At 41.0% G+C, this 17972-nt stretch overlaps 2 protein-coding genes across 2 annotated transcripts; both read left to right on the forward strand.

Moving 5' to 3' along the window:
* Positions 1 to 836: 836 nt before the first annotated feature.
* On the forward strand, positions 837 to 10769 carry LOC307013522 (uncharacterized protein). Its single transcript, XM_079640922.1, has 9 exons — positions 837 to 881; positions 990 to 1040; positions 1459 to 1609; positions 1752 to 2264; positions 2406 to 2628; positions 8833 to 8953; positions 9062 to 9112; positions 9521 to 9671; positions 9814 to 10769. The coding sequence occupies exons 2-9, from the start codon at positions 1001 to 1003 to the stop codon at positions 10355 to 10357; spliced, it is 1794 nt and encodes a 597-aa protein (XP_079497048.1). The 5' UTR covers positions 837 to 881; positions 990 to 1000; the 3' UTR covers positions 10358 to 10769.
* A 4850-nt stretch (positions 10770 to 15619) lies between these two features.
* Positions 15620 to 17649, forward strand: apoeb (apolipoprotein Eb). The gene is made up of 5 exons (XM_079693386.1): positions 15620 to 15709; positions 15902 to 15967; positions 16051 to 16204; positions 16337 to 16624; positions 16714 to 17649. Exons 2-5 carry the CDS (start codon positions 15925 to 15927, stop codon positions 17054 to 17056), a joined length of 828 nt encoding a protein of 275 aa, XP_079549512.1. The 5' UTR covers positions 15620 to 15709; positions 15902 to 15924; the 3' UTR covers positions 17057 to 17649.
* Positions 17650 to 17972: the final 323 nt, after the last annotated feature.

Here is a 17972-nt window from a genome sequence, read left to right on the forward strand (position 1 = left end):
GCAGATTTGGTGACAGATTTTATGTGAGCCTGGAAGGAGAGGGTGGTGTCCAGGATGACTGCCAGGTTGCAGACTTCAGTGGACGGAGAGATGGAGGAGACGTCAAGAGCTGCAACTTGGGAGCCACAATCATGAGCTCTGTTATATTGCTCTTTAGTTTGAGCAGGTTTGATGACATCCAGTTTGTTATGTCTGTAGAGAGTTGACAAGGGATTGAAGGGTGAGCTGAGTGTATGGTTTGGTGCAGAGATAGAGCTGTGTGTCATCAGCGTATGAGTGAAAGCTGAGACCATGGTGGCGGATGATTTGACAAAGTGGGAGCATGTAAATGGTAAAGAGGAGGGGTCCAAGCACAGAGCCTTGAGGTACACCTTAGTTGACTGGGGTCGATGGGGAACTGCAGTCACTGATGGTGTCAAAGTGTTTCCGGTTTGAGAGGTAGGACTCGAACCAGGCAAGAGCTGTGTGACTGACATACCATTGAGGACAGGAGGGCTTTTGAGGACAAGGTCCATTTAAGGTTACACTTGAGGATTTAGTCACACTCTAACGCCGAGGAATGACATATAATTAGGCCAAATAAATATAAAAAGGCACATGACTAAATCAATACGGTTTGGTAGATGATAACTGACGTATGGAACTGTTTAAAATAACTGATTTGCTTGTTGTGTCTGTGCATTGGTGCAACAATATGGAGTTGTGCATGATTGCTGTGTGGTGCCTGCCACTGGGTGTCTGTGAGGATAGCAGGGTGAGGCAAGGTGACAGCAAGACATTCACCCCTGGACTTTGGGATCATTAGAGTCCGTATTGCTTTATAAGCTGCAGAACCTCACAAGCAGTGCCAAGTGGATTTGTAGATACAACAACAAACTCAGGTGAGATTATGAAGGATTGCCTCGGAGTAGCTTCTGTATTTTTCCTTTTTAAACTAAATATAAGTGAACATGCTTTGCTAACTATCTTTTTATCTCCTTGTTATTAAGATAGAAGAGCCATGAAGGTCCTTGTTGTGCTCGTCCTTGCCGTTTTCACTGGTGAGTACTGTGGAAAAACATCCCTATTTGTTTTGGAGGGTGACATCAACTTGTACATTCAAGTCAAAAGACTTCAAGGACAAATATAGAATTGCAATGAGATCTTTGGACCACTGAAATTATTGGTGCACCCAGCAATTCCTTGGTTGTGAAATTAACCAATTCACACACACAGTAATACACTGGTGTGTACTGATATTGAACCTTGTATGGGTGACCAGATAAGGAGCCAGGCTGCTCATCATCCAACCTAATGCTCATTCACATGCACTCACACATGCCTCTGGGATTTGGCAGTTCAGTATAGTGCCACTTTACCTCCTTCAAAATATTTTTTGGGTTAAAATACCTGAAAACACTCTGAAATATTTTGAACCTTCCAACTGTTCTTCAAAATGTTTTTCTCTCTGTTCAACAGGCTGCAATGCCAACATCTTATATGCTGATGTACCCAAGCCACAGATTGAATTGCTGACTGAGGCCTTCTGGGATTATGTCGCCAAGGCAACAGAGACAGCTGATGACACCCTCCAGATGATCAAGAAATCACAGTTTGGCCAGGGTGTCAAGTAAGTTTAGACAAGACCATTGTTACCATTGTCGACATTCTAATGATGCTAACAAAAAAAAGTATACTGCAAACCGATATGCAATTCCTCCTCACTGAATTCGAATTAAAGGTAACATCCCATTGTTCTTGCTCCTTTCTAGTGCCCGTCTGGATCAAACTAAATATGTGGCCGCCCATTCGGCGCTCACCATGCACGAGCAGCTTCCCCCTGCAACTAAGGACATGATCCAAAATGTCATCACAGAGGCCGAAGAGCTGAAGGGGCGTGTGGAAAGGGAGCTGGCTGCTGCCCAGGACATCATGAAGCCCTACACCGACAACATGAAGGTCCAGATCCAGAAGAGAGTGGAGCTGCTCAAACAGGAGCTGGCCCCCTACGCTGAGTCCATTGACACCGAGGCCATGAGAGCCGCCCTGGAGCAGAAGAGCGAGGAGCTGAAGCAGAGTGTGAAGGACCTGCAGGCTCAACTCGAGCCCTACACTGATGACCTGAAGTTGAAGGTGGGAGCCAATCAGGTTCAAGAAATGGCCCCACCCATGCCACAGATAGAATTTCTGACTGAGGCCTTCTGGGACTATATCACCAAGGCAAAAGAGACAGCTGATGACACCCTCCTGATGATCAGCAAATCGCCGTTTGTCCAGGGTGTCAAGTAAGTCTAGACAAGACCATTGTTACCATTGTCGACATTCGAATGATGCAAACAAAAAAAAGCGTACTGCAAACTGATATGCAATTTCTCCTCACTGAATTCTAATTAAAGGTAAATCTCATTGTTCTTGCTCCTTTCTAGTGACCGTCTGGTAAACGGGTTAAAGGCGGCCTTCTATTTTGCCTTCGAAGTGCAAGACCAGGCCTTCAATTTTTCCGACGCCGTGAACGACCAGCTGGCCTCTCCCCTGAAGCAATACACCAACAACATCCAAGATATGGCCGCCCCATACGTTGAGGATCTGAGAGTAAAGCTGGACCTGTACGCCGAAGAAATCCGGGCCCTTCTCACCTCCCTCTACAGGGCCTAGCCCAATCCAAATAAATCAACTTCCCCCTCACCTTAAGGGGAAAGTAACTGCATCAACAGAAACACAATAATCTGACCCCGGGACACAAAATGAACAAAATGACAACACAAGCTAACCAGGTATAAATGTTTTAAGAAAATAATGATTTGGGGGTAACGAACTGTGTTAGTGAATTAATGAGATTCGGAAAATCAGAAAAACAGATGTTTTTTCTGCATTGTGAAATCAGACTGGGGAAAGTGGACATGAAAAACTAAAAAGACAAATTGAAGCAGCAAACACATTATGAGCTGCACTGAAGCTCATGAGTTTACTGTGCACCACCTATAATTACTCGTGAAAGCAAGACAGGTGAAAACATTTGGTAACTAAAGTGTACTGAATAAATGTTGTGTAATATACATTCTTAAGTAAGAAACTAATATTTGTATTTATAAAAAAAAGAATCTACAGTTATATATTTGTCACACATCATTCTGAATAATTTATGAATGGATGAAAAGGAAGTTACTTTGAAAAGAAGAACATATTAAAGGAGACTGGCATGTTTTTCATAAATTAGTCACTCTGTATCTCCTGTCCACAAGTGAAACCAACACGTACTCAACACGTTGGATCGAGATTGTGTAAATAAACAAGTTGTACAAATATTAAGTTGTGTTTACTACAGAGGGCTACAAAGGGTTTTGTCTGAGACTTAATTAGCAAGGTTTAGAGGTTCTGGTAGGTATTGTTTTTTAAAGTCTTGACGGAGCCAGGATAGTTCTTATCCCTGATTTCAGACTTTGTACTGTAGCATCATTTTAAAACCCATGCATGATGAGAGTGGTATTAATCTTCTTATTTATATATATGCAAGAGTGCTAACCAACGTAATTTTAAGCATATGCAGCTAATCCTTAGATTGTGTAATTAACGGTAGCATTTCATATTTGTTTTGTAAAAGCACATTGTTTTATTTAAATTAAAACTACCTAAAATACAAGGAAATTACAACATGTATTAATTACCATTTCTGTAAATGTGACAGTTTAAGCCGAGTATTTGATGTATCAAAACCAGTGATTTACAGACAGAGGATTTCAAGACACAAACAAGACAATGACAGAAACTAAATACGGACGTTCTCAGGACAGTACCTGAAGCAATGCAGAGCAACAAGAAGCAGAAAACAAATTTACAGTAACATATAAAATAAAGAGTCAATACCACAACAAATAAATACAATCAACAACGTCACCTCTGCATCAACAATGTCTACTGATTTGTATATGCAGTGTTTAGCAACATGGATTAGAGGTAGGGGGTATGCTTTTTCTGGGATTAGGGAAGTTTTAGTTCTATTATTTTGCCAATGCAACTACACCATTTGTCATAACATTGTGTGACTTCAGGGTTCAAAAATACAGTAACATATTAAATAAAGAGTCAATACCACGCCACAACATTAAAACAAATAAATACAATCAACAATGTCTACTAACTTCTACATGTAGCAAGCAATGTTTAGCCACACAAAACAGCTAGACACCATGGATTAGAGCCAGTTTTAGATAAAGTAGTAAGCTTTTACTGGGAATAGGGAAGTTGTAGTTCCATGTTCTTGATGATCATGTCATCATGTCTGCAGCAGGCTATTACCCACCCAGTTCAGTCACAATAGCTGCTGGATACACACATTACAACCCAACTTCACAAGTTTGCTGTTATAACCTATTACATGATGAACAAAATACTGTATCTCCCATGAAGTTTGAGTTTTTTGACAAAGAGATATGCCATCAACATTAATACGGGAATGTGTTTCAAATAGGTGCAACAGACCTTGAGACGATTGACTAAAACTAAGGGCATTTCTAAAGACAAAATGTTCAAGCTAATTAAATCCTTGATTTACCTTATAACCAAATATCTCAAAGCCAGTGCCTATCTCTTATTAGAACCCGATACATACATACATTTAGAAATGCAAGAAGCCACAACTTATCATAAGGACTCAAAGAGAAGGCAGTGTCGAGGGTTAAGTTGTTTCTACGAGTTGTTCAAGAAGCAATTTTATAGACTAAGGCTGGTTTTGCATGGGCACTATACATATTTTGAATACCAAAAGAAGCAGAAGATATATACATATCAAGTTTAGCCCACTTGTACAAAAGTCTTAGAATACTGGCATGGCAAAATGATAACATTTGTTTCATTAGAATTTTACATTTTCACGTCTTAGCCATTGTGAGTAGGACCTTATCCTGTCCATAGAAAAAATTGATGAAACTAAAATGTTGCAAATATAGTTTGCCTTGTGTGAAACTGAGGCTACTTTGTCCTCTGAAAGCTGACGGTGTTGGTGTCTGCAGACCTTTGGCCAAACTGACCCATAGGACTCATAGCATGACACAGACTAGAACCATAAGTTACTGTGACATTGATTGGCAACATGGCAAACTAATAGTGACAATAAATCAACCACTGTAAATCTAATCAAAGCAGGACATCAGAGACATAAGAAGAGGGATTTTACCATTCTTGGCAAAGCCTTATCTGTGGCGACGCAGAAATAACATAAAAGTGATAACAACAATAATAATAGATTCAATTATTATAGCGCCTTTCAAGGGACCCAATGCCGCTTTACATGGTGAACAAACAAACAAACAAACAAACAAACAAACAAACAAACAAAAGGGGCAAATAATAAAGTAAAACCTTTTACATTAAATAATTAGCCGTAGTGGAAGCAGGGGGACTGTGATGGGTTAGGGGTCAAAGGCCATGGTGAACAGGTGAGTTTTTAATGATGATTTGAAGAAGTCCAGGGAAGCAGCATTCCGGATCTCTCCGTGTATTCCAGATGGTGGGGGCCGCAACACTGAGCGCCCGGTCACCAACAGTTCGGAGCCGAGAGCGGGGAATGGACAGCGCCATATAGAGAGAAGAGTTACGACAACGGAATTCCAAAATGCTTGATCGTCACGTGGTTCAGGGAGACTCAATAGTTCCCCGGAAGTTCGTGATGGGACATTTGAATACATGATTACCAGAGATAGAACTAAAATATTTGGTAATAAGTAGTGAATAAAGGTTTTGATTTGCAATATTTATACAACATATCGATGTGTATGTAGTTACATCGATATTTGAAAAAGTTAAATTTGCTAATATTTGAGGATTAAGCTAAAATAAGAAGTACTTTATTGATACCAATTTGGGAAATGTTTGCCATGCAGCAGCAAAAGACAAGGCATTGTACATAAGACAGTTAAAAGACTAGAATTAAACAATCGAAAATGTAAACATCTCAAATAGAAATAAAATAGCAGAAAATGTACATAGTGTGAACAGCTATCTTACCTGTTAACATATACATGTTATGCTAACGTTGCCTTGGTTAAAGAGCCTGTTGCTGTTGTTTATTGCTTTGAATTGTTTAAAACAAATATTATCTTCTTAAACTTGAATGGTAGTCAGGAGCATCACTTCCTAATGTTTGATATATTTAGAGGGAGGGGATGGGAAGGAAGGTTTCAAAATTCAGATTAGATTCATTTCTACCATTTCTTTCATTCATGGTGGTTTCAGTAATCCCCTGGTAATTGAGGACATAAGTAATCTAAATGAGTAATGCCATCTTTATGACTTTCAGAAAGGACAGGAGAACAACAGGGGCCTATCAATGATTGTCAACTGACAGTAAATAAATGGAATTCAATAAACATTGAAGAGCATGCATGCAGTTTGTCTGTGCCTTTTCCTCCATGTTGTCCTGGCATATCGTCTCCCCCATGGTTTGCTGTGCTGCCTGGGGATGCTCCAAGCGCTCAGAGAAAGGAGTATGAATGTACGGTTTCCCCACTGACACAGAGAGGAGGAAAGAATGTCTGGCTCAAGTCAGCAGGAGCAATTAAACTATCACAAAAGACAACAACAGCAACAACATACAGTATGTGAGGTAATCATATTTTTCACAAAACGAAGACCACACCATTGGGAAGCTTAATGTCTGTTTAATCAAAAATAAGGAACAGGGAGAAGCTTGCAAAACTCAGGGAGTTGAGACTCAGGTGCAGGGTAAGGGTCTCATTGCAGGTCTTCAGGCTCCATTGAATCCCCCTGGGGTTCTTGTGCTGAGAGAGGGAGACAGGAGAAAGGGTTAGATACATCTAGCAACCTATAGGATGGGAAATTGCTGACCTATTTGAAACTTACCTTGTGTTTTCACTCTCACTTAAGTCCCTCTCCCTCTGCCATCTATCCAAAATCAGCTGAGCTGCAACATAATACAGACAGGTAATAATCAACAGAATCACAAAGACATAATATGACTCTGCTAAAAACACTCACCCATAACTTATGTTTTTGTTTACTATTTAGAAGTCTCAAATATGCTCTCTAAATCCATATCAATAGCGATGAATCACAAAAATAGCTCTCTTCCTTATTATTGTGTAACGTTATATATATTATACTAGCTTGAACTCCAAGATGGATATCCTCATTTCACCACCTCCACCCACTACAATCACACGCCCCAATGTTATATTTAACTATGTAACTCCCTCCACCCCAGATAAAAGCACGTTAAGAAGCCCCTTTTCTCTAATTCCACAACTTTGGGTTGAAATAACATTAAGAGAATGGATTAATAGGCTGTTCGTGGTTAACGTGTGTTGCTAACTTTATCCGGTTTCTTAGCCTAATATGTTATCTGTTAACGTTAAATATAGTGATTTAAGGGATAATCCCTAACATCCGTTAATACACATGTGTCGTTAATTTGATTCAGATGTTCTGATAATATCCGCAATATAAATCTTTAAACGTCTTTTTACCTTTAAAAGTCCATCACGAAGGGTATACTATGCTGCAACCATAGACTGCTAGCCGCAGATCCTCTCAATAGTTCCCCGGAAGTTAGCTTGCCGCTAAATTCCGGGGAACTATTGAGAGGCTCCACGATCCGCCATTGCTGTAAAAAACTGGTCCATTGGAGTGAATGGAGATGTCGTAACTCTTCTATTATATGGCTCTGGCAATGGAGAGCATTGTCTGAGGACGCAGACTCCGGGAAGGGGTGTAGGGATGGAGGAGGTCCGATAAGTACTGGGGGGCGAGGGCATGGAGAGACTTGTAAGTGAAGAGGAATGTTTTGTACTGAATCCGGGACATCACCGGCAGCCAGTGAAGGTGGATTAGGGTGGGGGTGATGTGTTGCCAGGGCTTGGTGCGGGTGAGAAGCCTGGCAGCAGAGTTCTGGACGTAATGTAATCTCTCCAGGGCTTTGCTGGGAACCCCGGACTGGACTCCATTGCAATAGTCGAGGCGGAAGGTGATGAAAGCATGCATGAGTGTTTCTGCCACGGATTCAGAGAGTGAAGGCCGGAGTCTGGATATATTTTTGAGGTGGTAGAAAGTAGATTTGGTGACAGATTTGATGTGAGCCTGGAAGGAGAGGGTGGTGTCCAGGATGACTGCCAGGTTGAGGACTTCAGTGGACGGAGAGATGGAGGAGACGTCAATGGAGAGGAGCAGATCTCCGACCTTCTGGAGCTGCGCCTTGGGAGCCACAATCATGAGCTCTTTTATATTGCTCTTTAGTTTGAGCAGGTTTTGATGAAATCCAGTTTTTTATGTCTGTAGAGAGTTGACAAGGGATTGAAGGGGGAGCTGAGTGGATGGTTTGGTGCAGAGATAGAGCTGTGTGTCATCAGCGTATGAGTGAAAGCTGAGACCATGGTGGCGGATGATTTGACCAAGTAAATGGTAAAGAGGAGGGGGTCTAAGCACAGAGCCTTGAGGTACACCTTAGTTGACTGGGGTCGATGGGGAACTGCAGTCACTGATGGTGTCAAAGTGTTTCCGGTTCGAGAGGTAGGACTCAAACTAGGCAAGAGCTGTGTGTCTGACGTACCTTTGAGGACAGGGGGGCTTTTGAGGACAAGGCCCATTTAAGGTTACACTTGAGGATTTAGTCCCACTCTAACACCGAGGAATCACCCATATTTAGGCCAAATAAATATAAAAAGGCACATGACTAAATCAATACTGTTTGGTAGAAGATAATTGACGTATGGAACTGTTTAAAATAAATGATTTGCTTGGTGTGTCTGGGCATTGGTGCAACAATCTGGAGTTGTGCATGATTGCTGCGTGCTGTCTTGCACTGGCCATCTGTGAGGATAGCAGGGAGAGGCAAGGTGACAGCAAGACACTCACCCCTGTACTTTGGGATCATTAGAGTCTGTATTGCTTTATAAGCTGCAGAACCTCACCAGCTCAACACAAGCAGTGCCAAAGGGATTTGCAGATACAACAACAAACTCAGGTGAGAGGATGAAGGATTGGCTCGGAATAGCTTCTGTATTTTTTCTTTTTAAACTAAATCTTAGTGAACATACTTTGCTAACTATCTTTGTATCTCCTTGTTATTAAGATATAAGAGCCATGAAGGTCCTTGTTGTGCTCGTACTTGCCGTTTTCACTGGTGAGTATGGTGGAAAAATATCCCTATTTGTTTTGGAGCGTGACGCTCAAGTAAAAAGACTTCACGGAAAAATATAGAATCGCAATGAGATTATTGGACTACTCAAATCACTTTTAAATAATACCCAGACATTTTTTGGATGTGAAATTAACCGATTCACACACACATTATTACACTGCTGTGTACTGAAATGGAACCTTGTATGGGTGACAATAACAGGAGCCAGACTGCTCATCCAACCTAATGCTCATTCACACGCACTCACACATGCCTCTGGAATTTGGAAGTTCAGTATAGTGCCACTTTACCTCCTTCTGAATATTTGTTGGGTTAAAACACCTGAAAACACTCTGAAATATTTTGAACCTTCCAACTGTTCTTCAAAATGTTTTTCTTTCTGTTCAACAGGCTGCAATGCCAACATATTCTATGCTGATGCACCCCAGCCACAGATTGAATTGCTGACTGAAGCCTTCCATGACTATGTCGCAACGGCAAAAGAGACAGCTTATGTCAACCTCCAGATGATCAGGAAATCACAGTTTGGCCAGGGTGTCAAGTAAGTCTAGACAACACCATTGTTACCATTGTCGACATTCTAATGATGCCAAAAAAAAAAAGTATACTGCAAACTGATATGCAATTTCTCCTCACTGAATTCAAATTAAAGGTAACATCCCATTGTTCTCGCTCCTTTCTAGTAAGCTTCTGGGACACGGATTTCTGGCGGGCTTCAATTTTGCCTCCGCCATGGAGGACCAGCTTCCCCCTGCAGCTAAGGACATGATCCACAAAGTCAGCAGAGAGACCGAGCGTGTGGAAAGGGAGCTGGCCGCTGTCCTGGAGCCCTACATCGACAACATGAAGGTCCAGATCCAGCAGAGAGTGGAGCAGCTCAAACAGGAGCTGGCCCCATACGCTGAGTCCCTTGACACCGAGGCCATGAGAGGCACCCTAGAGCAGAAGAGCGAGGAGCTGAAGCAGAGTGTGAAGGACCTGCAGGTTCAGCTCGGGCCCTACACCGATGACCTGAAGTTGAAGATGGACCAGCACCTGGAGGACTTCCGGGAGCGCATGGCCCCGGTGACCGAGAATGTTCACCGTCAGCTGATTCAGAGAGCCAATCAGGTGCAAAAGATGGCCGCCCCATACATTGAGGATCTGAGAGTAAAGCTGGACCCCTACGCCGAAGACCTCCAGGCCCGCCTTACCTCCCTCTACGAGGCCTACGCCAAATCAACATAAGTCAACCTTCCCCTCACCTTAAAGGGAAATTAACTGCATCAACAGAAACATAATAATCCGACCCCAGGACACAAAATGAACAAAACGACAACACAAGCTAACCAGGTATAAATGTTTTAAGTATATGAAGTACATTATGTTACAAATAAAAATACGTCATATTAAGTGTTGTCTCTTCCTATTTTATGGAAATAATGTCAACATTTGAAACATAAACTTGCAAGTCTTTTGTGTTCTTTACAAAGATATGAAATTAGTTTCGGGTTAGGTTTGATGATGTAAAATGTTTTCTTGCAAATCAAGGCAAGTACCCACAATTGGTCTACTCCATATTTATGTAAAAAATAAAACAAAACAATAAGACTGTTTAAATGTTGTAATGGAAATAGAAACGATGTGCCGAATGTCATTATATAGACTTTTTGTATTACTTCATAATTATTCTTTGAAGGGAATTAGTGCCACCTGCTGAACATATAGAGTCACAGCATGTTATCTTGTACAGATGTATGCAGGACAGCAGCCTTTTTCAATGCATGAATTTCAATTTTGACAGTTATAAAGAGGGACTTTCTCTATAAGCTCCACATAAAAAAGAGTGGAGTATAAATCCTTTCTTGTTTGTTCGGTATCTGGTTGCAAAATCTAGCTCCCCCTTCCACACCCTTGTAAGATTCCGTTATGGGTCTGGGAGAGGGCATGTTCAGATGTGTCTCTGTAAGTCTGAAACTCCTCGTGCTTCCACCTTGTTTTTTAGTTTTCCTTTTGTGCCTCCATCCCTGCTGCCAGGTCGCTCCCACGCTGCCTTACCCCATGGCAAACAACATTCCTGTGTTTTGCCCCCCAGCTGTCACACACTCACTGTTAACCCTCCAAGCTGACACACAGCCCTGATTTATAATGAAGTTAAATTGGAAAGTTTCGGGTGTATTTCAAATGAAAATCTGGATCAATGGCCCCTCTTCTCCTCCTTTTTTAGTTTTGTTCTTGTCTATTAAACACATTTAGTATTTATAATGATTTGCACTTTTGGGCTTACAGCTTAAGAAAATAATCATGTTTAACTTTAGTAAGTTAATGAAAAGGGAACATAGATTGATAGATTCTGAAAAGCAAGAACAGATGTTTTTTTCTGCATTGTACAATCAGACTGGGGAAGGTGGACACGGGGAACAAAGAAAGACACATTCAAGCAGCAAACACATTATGAGCTGCACTGAAGCTCATGAGTTTACTCTGCATCACCTATAATTACTCGTGAAAGCAAGATAGGTGAAAACATTTGGTGACTAAAGCATCCTGAAGAAACATTGTGTAATATGCATTCTTACTCATGATTGTATTTATAAAAAAAAGAATCTACAGTTATATGTTTGTCAGACATCATTCTGAACAATTTATGAATGTATGAACGGAAAGTTATTTTTAAAAGAAGAACATACCAAAGCGCGTTTTTAAATAAATTAGCCCCATGAATTAGTTAAACTTTATAAAATATGTTCAGCTGTCTGAAGATATAGTACATTTGCAGTAATGCCTCGTTGGTTACACACAGATAAATATGAAGACAGGACACAGCTAGCCAGGCTCTGTCCACAAGTGAAACCAACCACACAGGTTGGATAAAGATTGTTAGATCTGTATAAATAAACAAGTTGTAAAAATGTCAAGTTGTCTTTACTACAGAGGGTTGTTTCTGAGACTTAATTCTGGTAGGCTTTGTTTTTTAAAGTCTTGACAGAGCCAGGATAGATTTCAGTCTTTGTACTGTAGCTTAGTTTTAACACCCATGCATGAGTTAGTAAGTTATTAATCTTCTTATTTATATATCTGCAAGAGTGCCAACAAACATACTTCAAAACATGTGAAGCTAATCCTTAAGTTAGGAGCTTGTTTTCACAACCAATCAATGTTCTGCACAGCTTAAACTCCTTCATCAGGCTTTTGACATTTAACCTTAAAATACACGATGACCTTTTACCCAGAACTTGGTAAAGGGGGATGTGACACTCTGCTGTTTTTGTTGATGGACATTTATAAGCTATAAAACCTGACTCCTTCATTATATTGAGACAGGCCTATAAACTCAGACATCTGGCTCTGTTGGCAAAACCTCATCCATCAGCTGATAGCACTCTGACTCAGGACTAGAAAAACACTCAATGGTGTACTCCACTTCCCAGATCAACAAAATCTTGACCCACAGACAAACGGCAGTAACCTCGCTGACTCATCTGAACAGATGTTTGCCTGTTAGGAGGGATGAGATCATACAAACTTAACCAAAGAAATCTTCCAGGGAACAACAAGAATGGGTCAGGGGTCACTTTCGTTCAAAGCATCTGAAGATGCCCTCTGTCACAGTGGCTCCTTATAGACATAAGACATGACCCCTTCCTCTGCTGTGTCAGATAGTTTACTGTATTACCTCATGCTTCTAGTTGAATCTCTGTTTCACTTCCCCGTCCGTCCTCTGCCTCTTTACCCTGGAGGTTCAGCAAAGAAAGGCAAGGCATTGTGGGTTTTGGCAGCCTGTGACCTTAGTTGGTACATGTGTGTAGTTTGGTCACTGTGGTCCATCACGTCTGCAATACATGAACACAACATATATCATTAATGTCTGTGATGTCCCTAATGGAACTGCATCATAGTAGCTTATTTGTCTGATTGTCACACAAGATTCGACATGTTCCTAAAACAAAACAGAAATTGCGTGACATTTTTTATACGCAGAATGGTAGGATTATATTTTGAATCTTGATTTGTTTGTGTTTGAACTGGACTGGACTTGTTATCTAACTGAACTGCATTATCTTTCTGTGTGCGATACACCTCCAGCAGTGACACACTACCTGCTAATGTCTTGGAATATCAAGGTTAAAGGTCTTTTGTATTTTAACAGAAAAGTGACACCTCAGCCTGTACTTGAAATTGCATCAACTTGTTTCATTTAATGGATTTCCATTTCATCAGAGAAAATAACATGTTTAACCACAAGAAGAAATCTGATCTACTCATTTCTGTACAGTCTCCCAATCACTAAACACACAGTTGACCCTTTTGGGTTATCACACACTAATGTTATCATGTTCTTACACTAATTATCTGACCAGGACAACACTTCAAACTTTGTTCCTGTGTAAAGTGGATTTTCTATGCAAAAAATGACTCTTTGATCGACAACAACCAGGCCACGTCCTAAAGGGCAAACGGCAAAGGGCAGTGATGACACTTGTGTTTCATCATAACTAATGCCAGCTAAAACAAACACTGATATGTCATTACTGGTAGCAATGATTATTTGTTTTGTAAAAGCACAGTGTTTATTTGAATTAAAACTACCTAAAATACAAGGAAATGACAACATGTATACATTACCATTTCTGTAAATGTGACAGTGTAAGCCGAGCATTTGATGTATCAAAACCAGTGATTTACAGACAGAGGACTTCAAGACACAAAAAAGACAATGACAGAAACTAAATACGGACGTTCTCAGGACAATACCTGAAGCAATGCAGAGCAACAAGAAGCAGAAAACAAAAGGACAGTAACATATCAAATAAAGAGTCAATACCACAACAAATAAATACAATCAACAACGTCACCTCTGCATCAACAATGTCTACTGATTTGTATATGCAGTGTTTAGCAACATGGATTAGAGGTATGGGGTATGCTTTTTCTGGGATTAGGGAAGTTTTAGTTCTCTTTTCTTGCCAATGCAACTACACCATTTGTCATAACATTGTGTGACTTCAGGGTTCCTGACAGTTTTGACTCTTAATACATATTTTGGTTGCTCAATAAACTGAGATAAAAAACAATCCATATGAAACATCCTCTTTCCTGTTCCAATTGCAAAACACTTCAAATGTCTCCAACATGAAAACAGATACGATTTCAGTCTTTGTTCCTCTTAGTTTCCTGTGTAATTTATTTTATTCATTCAGTGCCCAGCTGCAGGTAATACCATTGTTTATTTTCTCTGTATTCTATTACCTCTAATCCTGCTTTTGTAAAGTGGAGCCACTTTAACTGAGTGTCCCCCAAGCCCAAACATGCCCAGCATGTAGTGCAGATGCTTTATTTGCATTACAGGCCCTTACTAATCTACAGCTCTACATAATGAAGCAACACAAAACAGCCAGTCCAGCACATAGACAATACATGCATGAGATTTTTATACAAAAACATCCAAGCATCCTACATCCTCCACTTGAAGAGTGGGATTGACATGCAAAGCCGCCATTTGTGTCTGCAAGTGAGTCAATGGTCAGCACTGCCAGACCATTGAGATTGCCGTGAATGTGTGAAAGACTTATTTACATCCTGGTGCTAGGATTATTTATATCCAGATGAGACCACTCGCTAATAACAATCAAAGGAAAAGCTGCACAGTTGTAATTTAACAGCAAACTGGCAATAACCAGTGCATACTAAAATCAGTAACTTGAGTTAAAGTAGGAACATCATTTTAAAAATAGTAAAGCTTAATTCTGTACTGTAAAATAATCAAATTGTAGCTATGTAAACTACATAAATTACAATGTTCTATTGCTGAAATATATCTGTGTACAACTACCCAAGTATTTTAGCAAAGTACATACTTGTAGTTTATTTGAATGTTCAATTTGTACTTCTACTGCTATTTAGTTTCTCAACTCGTTTCAGAAGCAAATATTGTGCTATACAATCCAATCATATTCTTTGTTGCTTTATTTGGCAGCAATGTTTACTAGTTAATTTTAAGATGTAAACAAACATGCAATTTGCTTACTGTTTCATACCGGTTTGCTGTTTTCTAACCCACTTATAGTGGATTATTTATTTTTTTTGTAGTGGGGCTACTTCTACTATGAAGATGATTGAATAAAGTGTCATGTGTAGTAAAGGGGATTATAGTAGATTCACATCATTTTGAAAGAAAACGTAACCGACAGTTCGATGTGATTATTAATTCACATGTGTGTTCTGCCAATCGAATAAATTGAGTGTGAACAGAAGTTGCCCATTGAAAAACTTCCTTAGCAAATGGAACTTGCTTCTTTCTTCCTTACTGTAGAAACTTATTTTTTAAGTCAGTGAACATGTGCATTTTCTCCCGTTATTCTCGTGACAGCTCAACCCCCCTCAAACAATGCAAATCTTTGAGAACTTCGGACGCCGTGTTGGTGGCACGCTGCGTGGAGTAAACCATGAGGTAAACAGGAATCTGTGCAGACAAATCAACATTAGCATGTGAACGCGCCACCCTCCCCCGCGCGCGAACACGCCCAGCAGCAGCCTACTGTCTCTGTATAAAAACCCTCAGTCCCCGTGCCGGAGTACGGAGGAATCTCAACCCCTCAGGTGAGTGGAAGGACGCTGGGATGCATTAAATGTATTTCTGACTTTTTTTAATGCTCAGCTTGAACCACTTTATTTACTCTAGGTGGTAGATTTGTTCTGAACTCTTAGCATATGAGCTTAACATCTGGGCAGTATTTGTGCTTGTTGACAATACATTGTTGATACTCATGTTTTCTTCTTTTTATTTCTTAGGTGTATCTATCTGTCCAACAACCATGAAGGCTGTAGCTCTGATCTTCGCTCTGGCAGTCATCGCCGGTATGTGCAACTCTGGTCCAGTATTTCAAAATGTTTTTGTATGGTTGTATATTTATCTAACCTGTCACCTTTGTTCAAATTAGGCTGCAATGCCCGTGTTGTGCGCCAAGCTGATGCCACCCCACAAAACTGGGAAGAAACTGTGGATCGTTTCTGGCAGTATGTCTCTGACCTGAACGAGAAAGCTGATGGAGTCGTGCAGGACATCAAGGTCTCCCAGCTCAGCAGGGAGCTAGAGTAAGTGAACCATAATCATTTATATTATGTTGAAACTTCAAATCCTCTCAGTTAAATTCCTTACTTCTTCATGCATCTCTGTAACCTCATCCTATGCCTCCAATCCTAATTTGTAATTTCTTGTCCATCCAGCACTCTGATCTCAGACAGCATGGCAGAGTTGACCGTATACAGAGAAAGCATCCAGTCCAAACTTGCTCCCTACACCGAAAGCTCCACCGGCCAGATGTCTGAAGATCTGCAGCTGCTGACCAACAAGCTCCAGAAGGACATGCTGGACGCCAAGGAGCGCAGCACTGAGTACCTGGGCGAGCTGAAGACCATGATGGAGCAGAACACCGATGACGTTCGCGGTCGCATCAGCACCTACACCCACAAGCTGAAGAAGCGCCTGAACAAGGACACTGATGAGATCCGCAAGTAAGTAGGGTGGAGGGTCTCAAACGTACCCATTTCTTGTCTTTGTGTTCTTGAAATCTAAATGTTTTCTTCTTCTTTCCCCACCCAAGCACTGTCGCCGTCTACATGGGTGAGATCCAGTCCCGCACCTCCCAGAACCTGGAGACAGTGAAGGAGAATGTTGAGCCCTACGTCCAGCAGGCCAGCGAGGTCGCAGGCAAGAAGCTGAGCGACATCTCCACCATCCTGAAGAGCCAGGCCGAGACCTTGACCGAGCAGCTGGAGTCCCAGGGCGCAGGCATCAAGACCCAGCTGGAGAACACCGCCCAGCTGCTGCGCTCCTCCCTGGACAGCAAGATCGACGAGCTGACCGAGTTGATCTCCCCCTACGTCGCCCAGATCCGCGAGCAGATCGATAACATCGCGGAGAAGGTCAAGGAGGCCTCTGCATAAAGACTTCTTAATACCCTGGCAAAGATGGAGGAAGGCGGGGAGTTGAGAGTTACTGTTCATATCTTCATTTTGGGGTGTTTTTTGTTCAGGGTGAGGGGGGTGGAAGAGATGAAGGAAGATGAGGTTGTCTATACAGAACAGTCAGCAGATACACATCTGTTAGTTATTCTGCACAGTCACCCTTTCTTATCTTATCAACTCCCTTAACTATTGAACACCAGCCCCCAAGTCGATAACCGCCATTAATACTCAAACAGTTTTGTCATATGCTTCATTGTTTAACTGCTCTGTCTGTCCTCCCAAGGTTTTGTACATTTCGTGAACCCCATTCATCTCTAAATACACACCCACGTGTCTTTCATTTCAAATAATGCACTGAGTTACGATGATCAGAAGACAGTGAACCACTAAAGTGCCCTTCTGTATTATCTACATTTGCTATTGTGCCTCACAGAGAAGTGGGATGTAAAATGAATTGATGCTTTTCTGACAAGAGTGTAACGCTCTCCGTTCTTTACTCTGATGTAGTTCCCACCATGCTGCTCACTGTAAGTGCACTGTGTGCTGAGAGAAAATAAAGAACTTAGAACATATGTTTTGTTTACATTGTTTGCTTCACACTCGCTCTGAGTTAGGGAGCAGAACACACATCTTTCTGAGAAGTATGTTAGTGAAAGAGCTGTAAACACATCTCTTGGCGATTTGTCCAATTAAAACACACCAAATATGTGCATGGGTTATATCTCTGAAAGGTCAACATTTGGTTATATAAGCTTTCATTATTTACAAAAACGATCTCTTTGTTTACATTGTTTCCTTCTCTAATAAAAGAGTGATCAATCATTAGGACAAAGGATCAGTAACTTGACATTACATGTACTGTCTAAGTATCACACATTTAACCAGTATTTTATTA

The sequence above is a fragment of the Notothenia rossii genome, assembly GCF_949606895.1.
Source record: "Notothenia rossii genome assembly, chromosome: 7".
Classification (NCBI taxonomy): Eukaryota; Metazoa; Chordata; class Actinopteri; order Perciformes; family Nototheniidae; genus Notothenia; species Notothenia rossii.

Coding starts and splice junctions, on each gene's coding strand:
- apoeb (XM_079693386.1), top strand. CDS start 15,925: ATGAAGGCTGTAGCTCTGATCTTCGCTCTGGCAGTCATCGCCG. Junction 15,968..16,050: donor CGCTCTGGCAGTCATCGCCG/GTATGTGCAACT, acceptor TGTTCAAATTAG/GCTGCAATGCCCGTGTTGTG. Junction 16,625..16,713: donor GACACTGATGAGATCCGCAA/GTAAGTAGGGTG, acceptor TCCCCACCCAAG/CACTGTCGCCGTCTACATGG.
- LOC307013522 (XM_079640922.1), top strand. CDS start 1,001: ATGAAGGTCCTTGTTGTGCTCGTCCTTGCCGTTTTCACTG. Junction 2,265..2,405: donor CCGTTTGTCCAGGGTGTCAA/GTAAGTCTAGAC, acceptor GCTCCTTTCTAG/TGACCGTCTGGTAAACGGGT. Junction 9,672..9,813: donor CAGTTTGGCCAGGGTGTCAA/GTAAGTCTAGAC, acceptor GCTCCTTTCTAG/TAAGCTTCTGGGACACGGAT.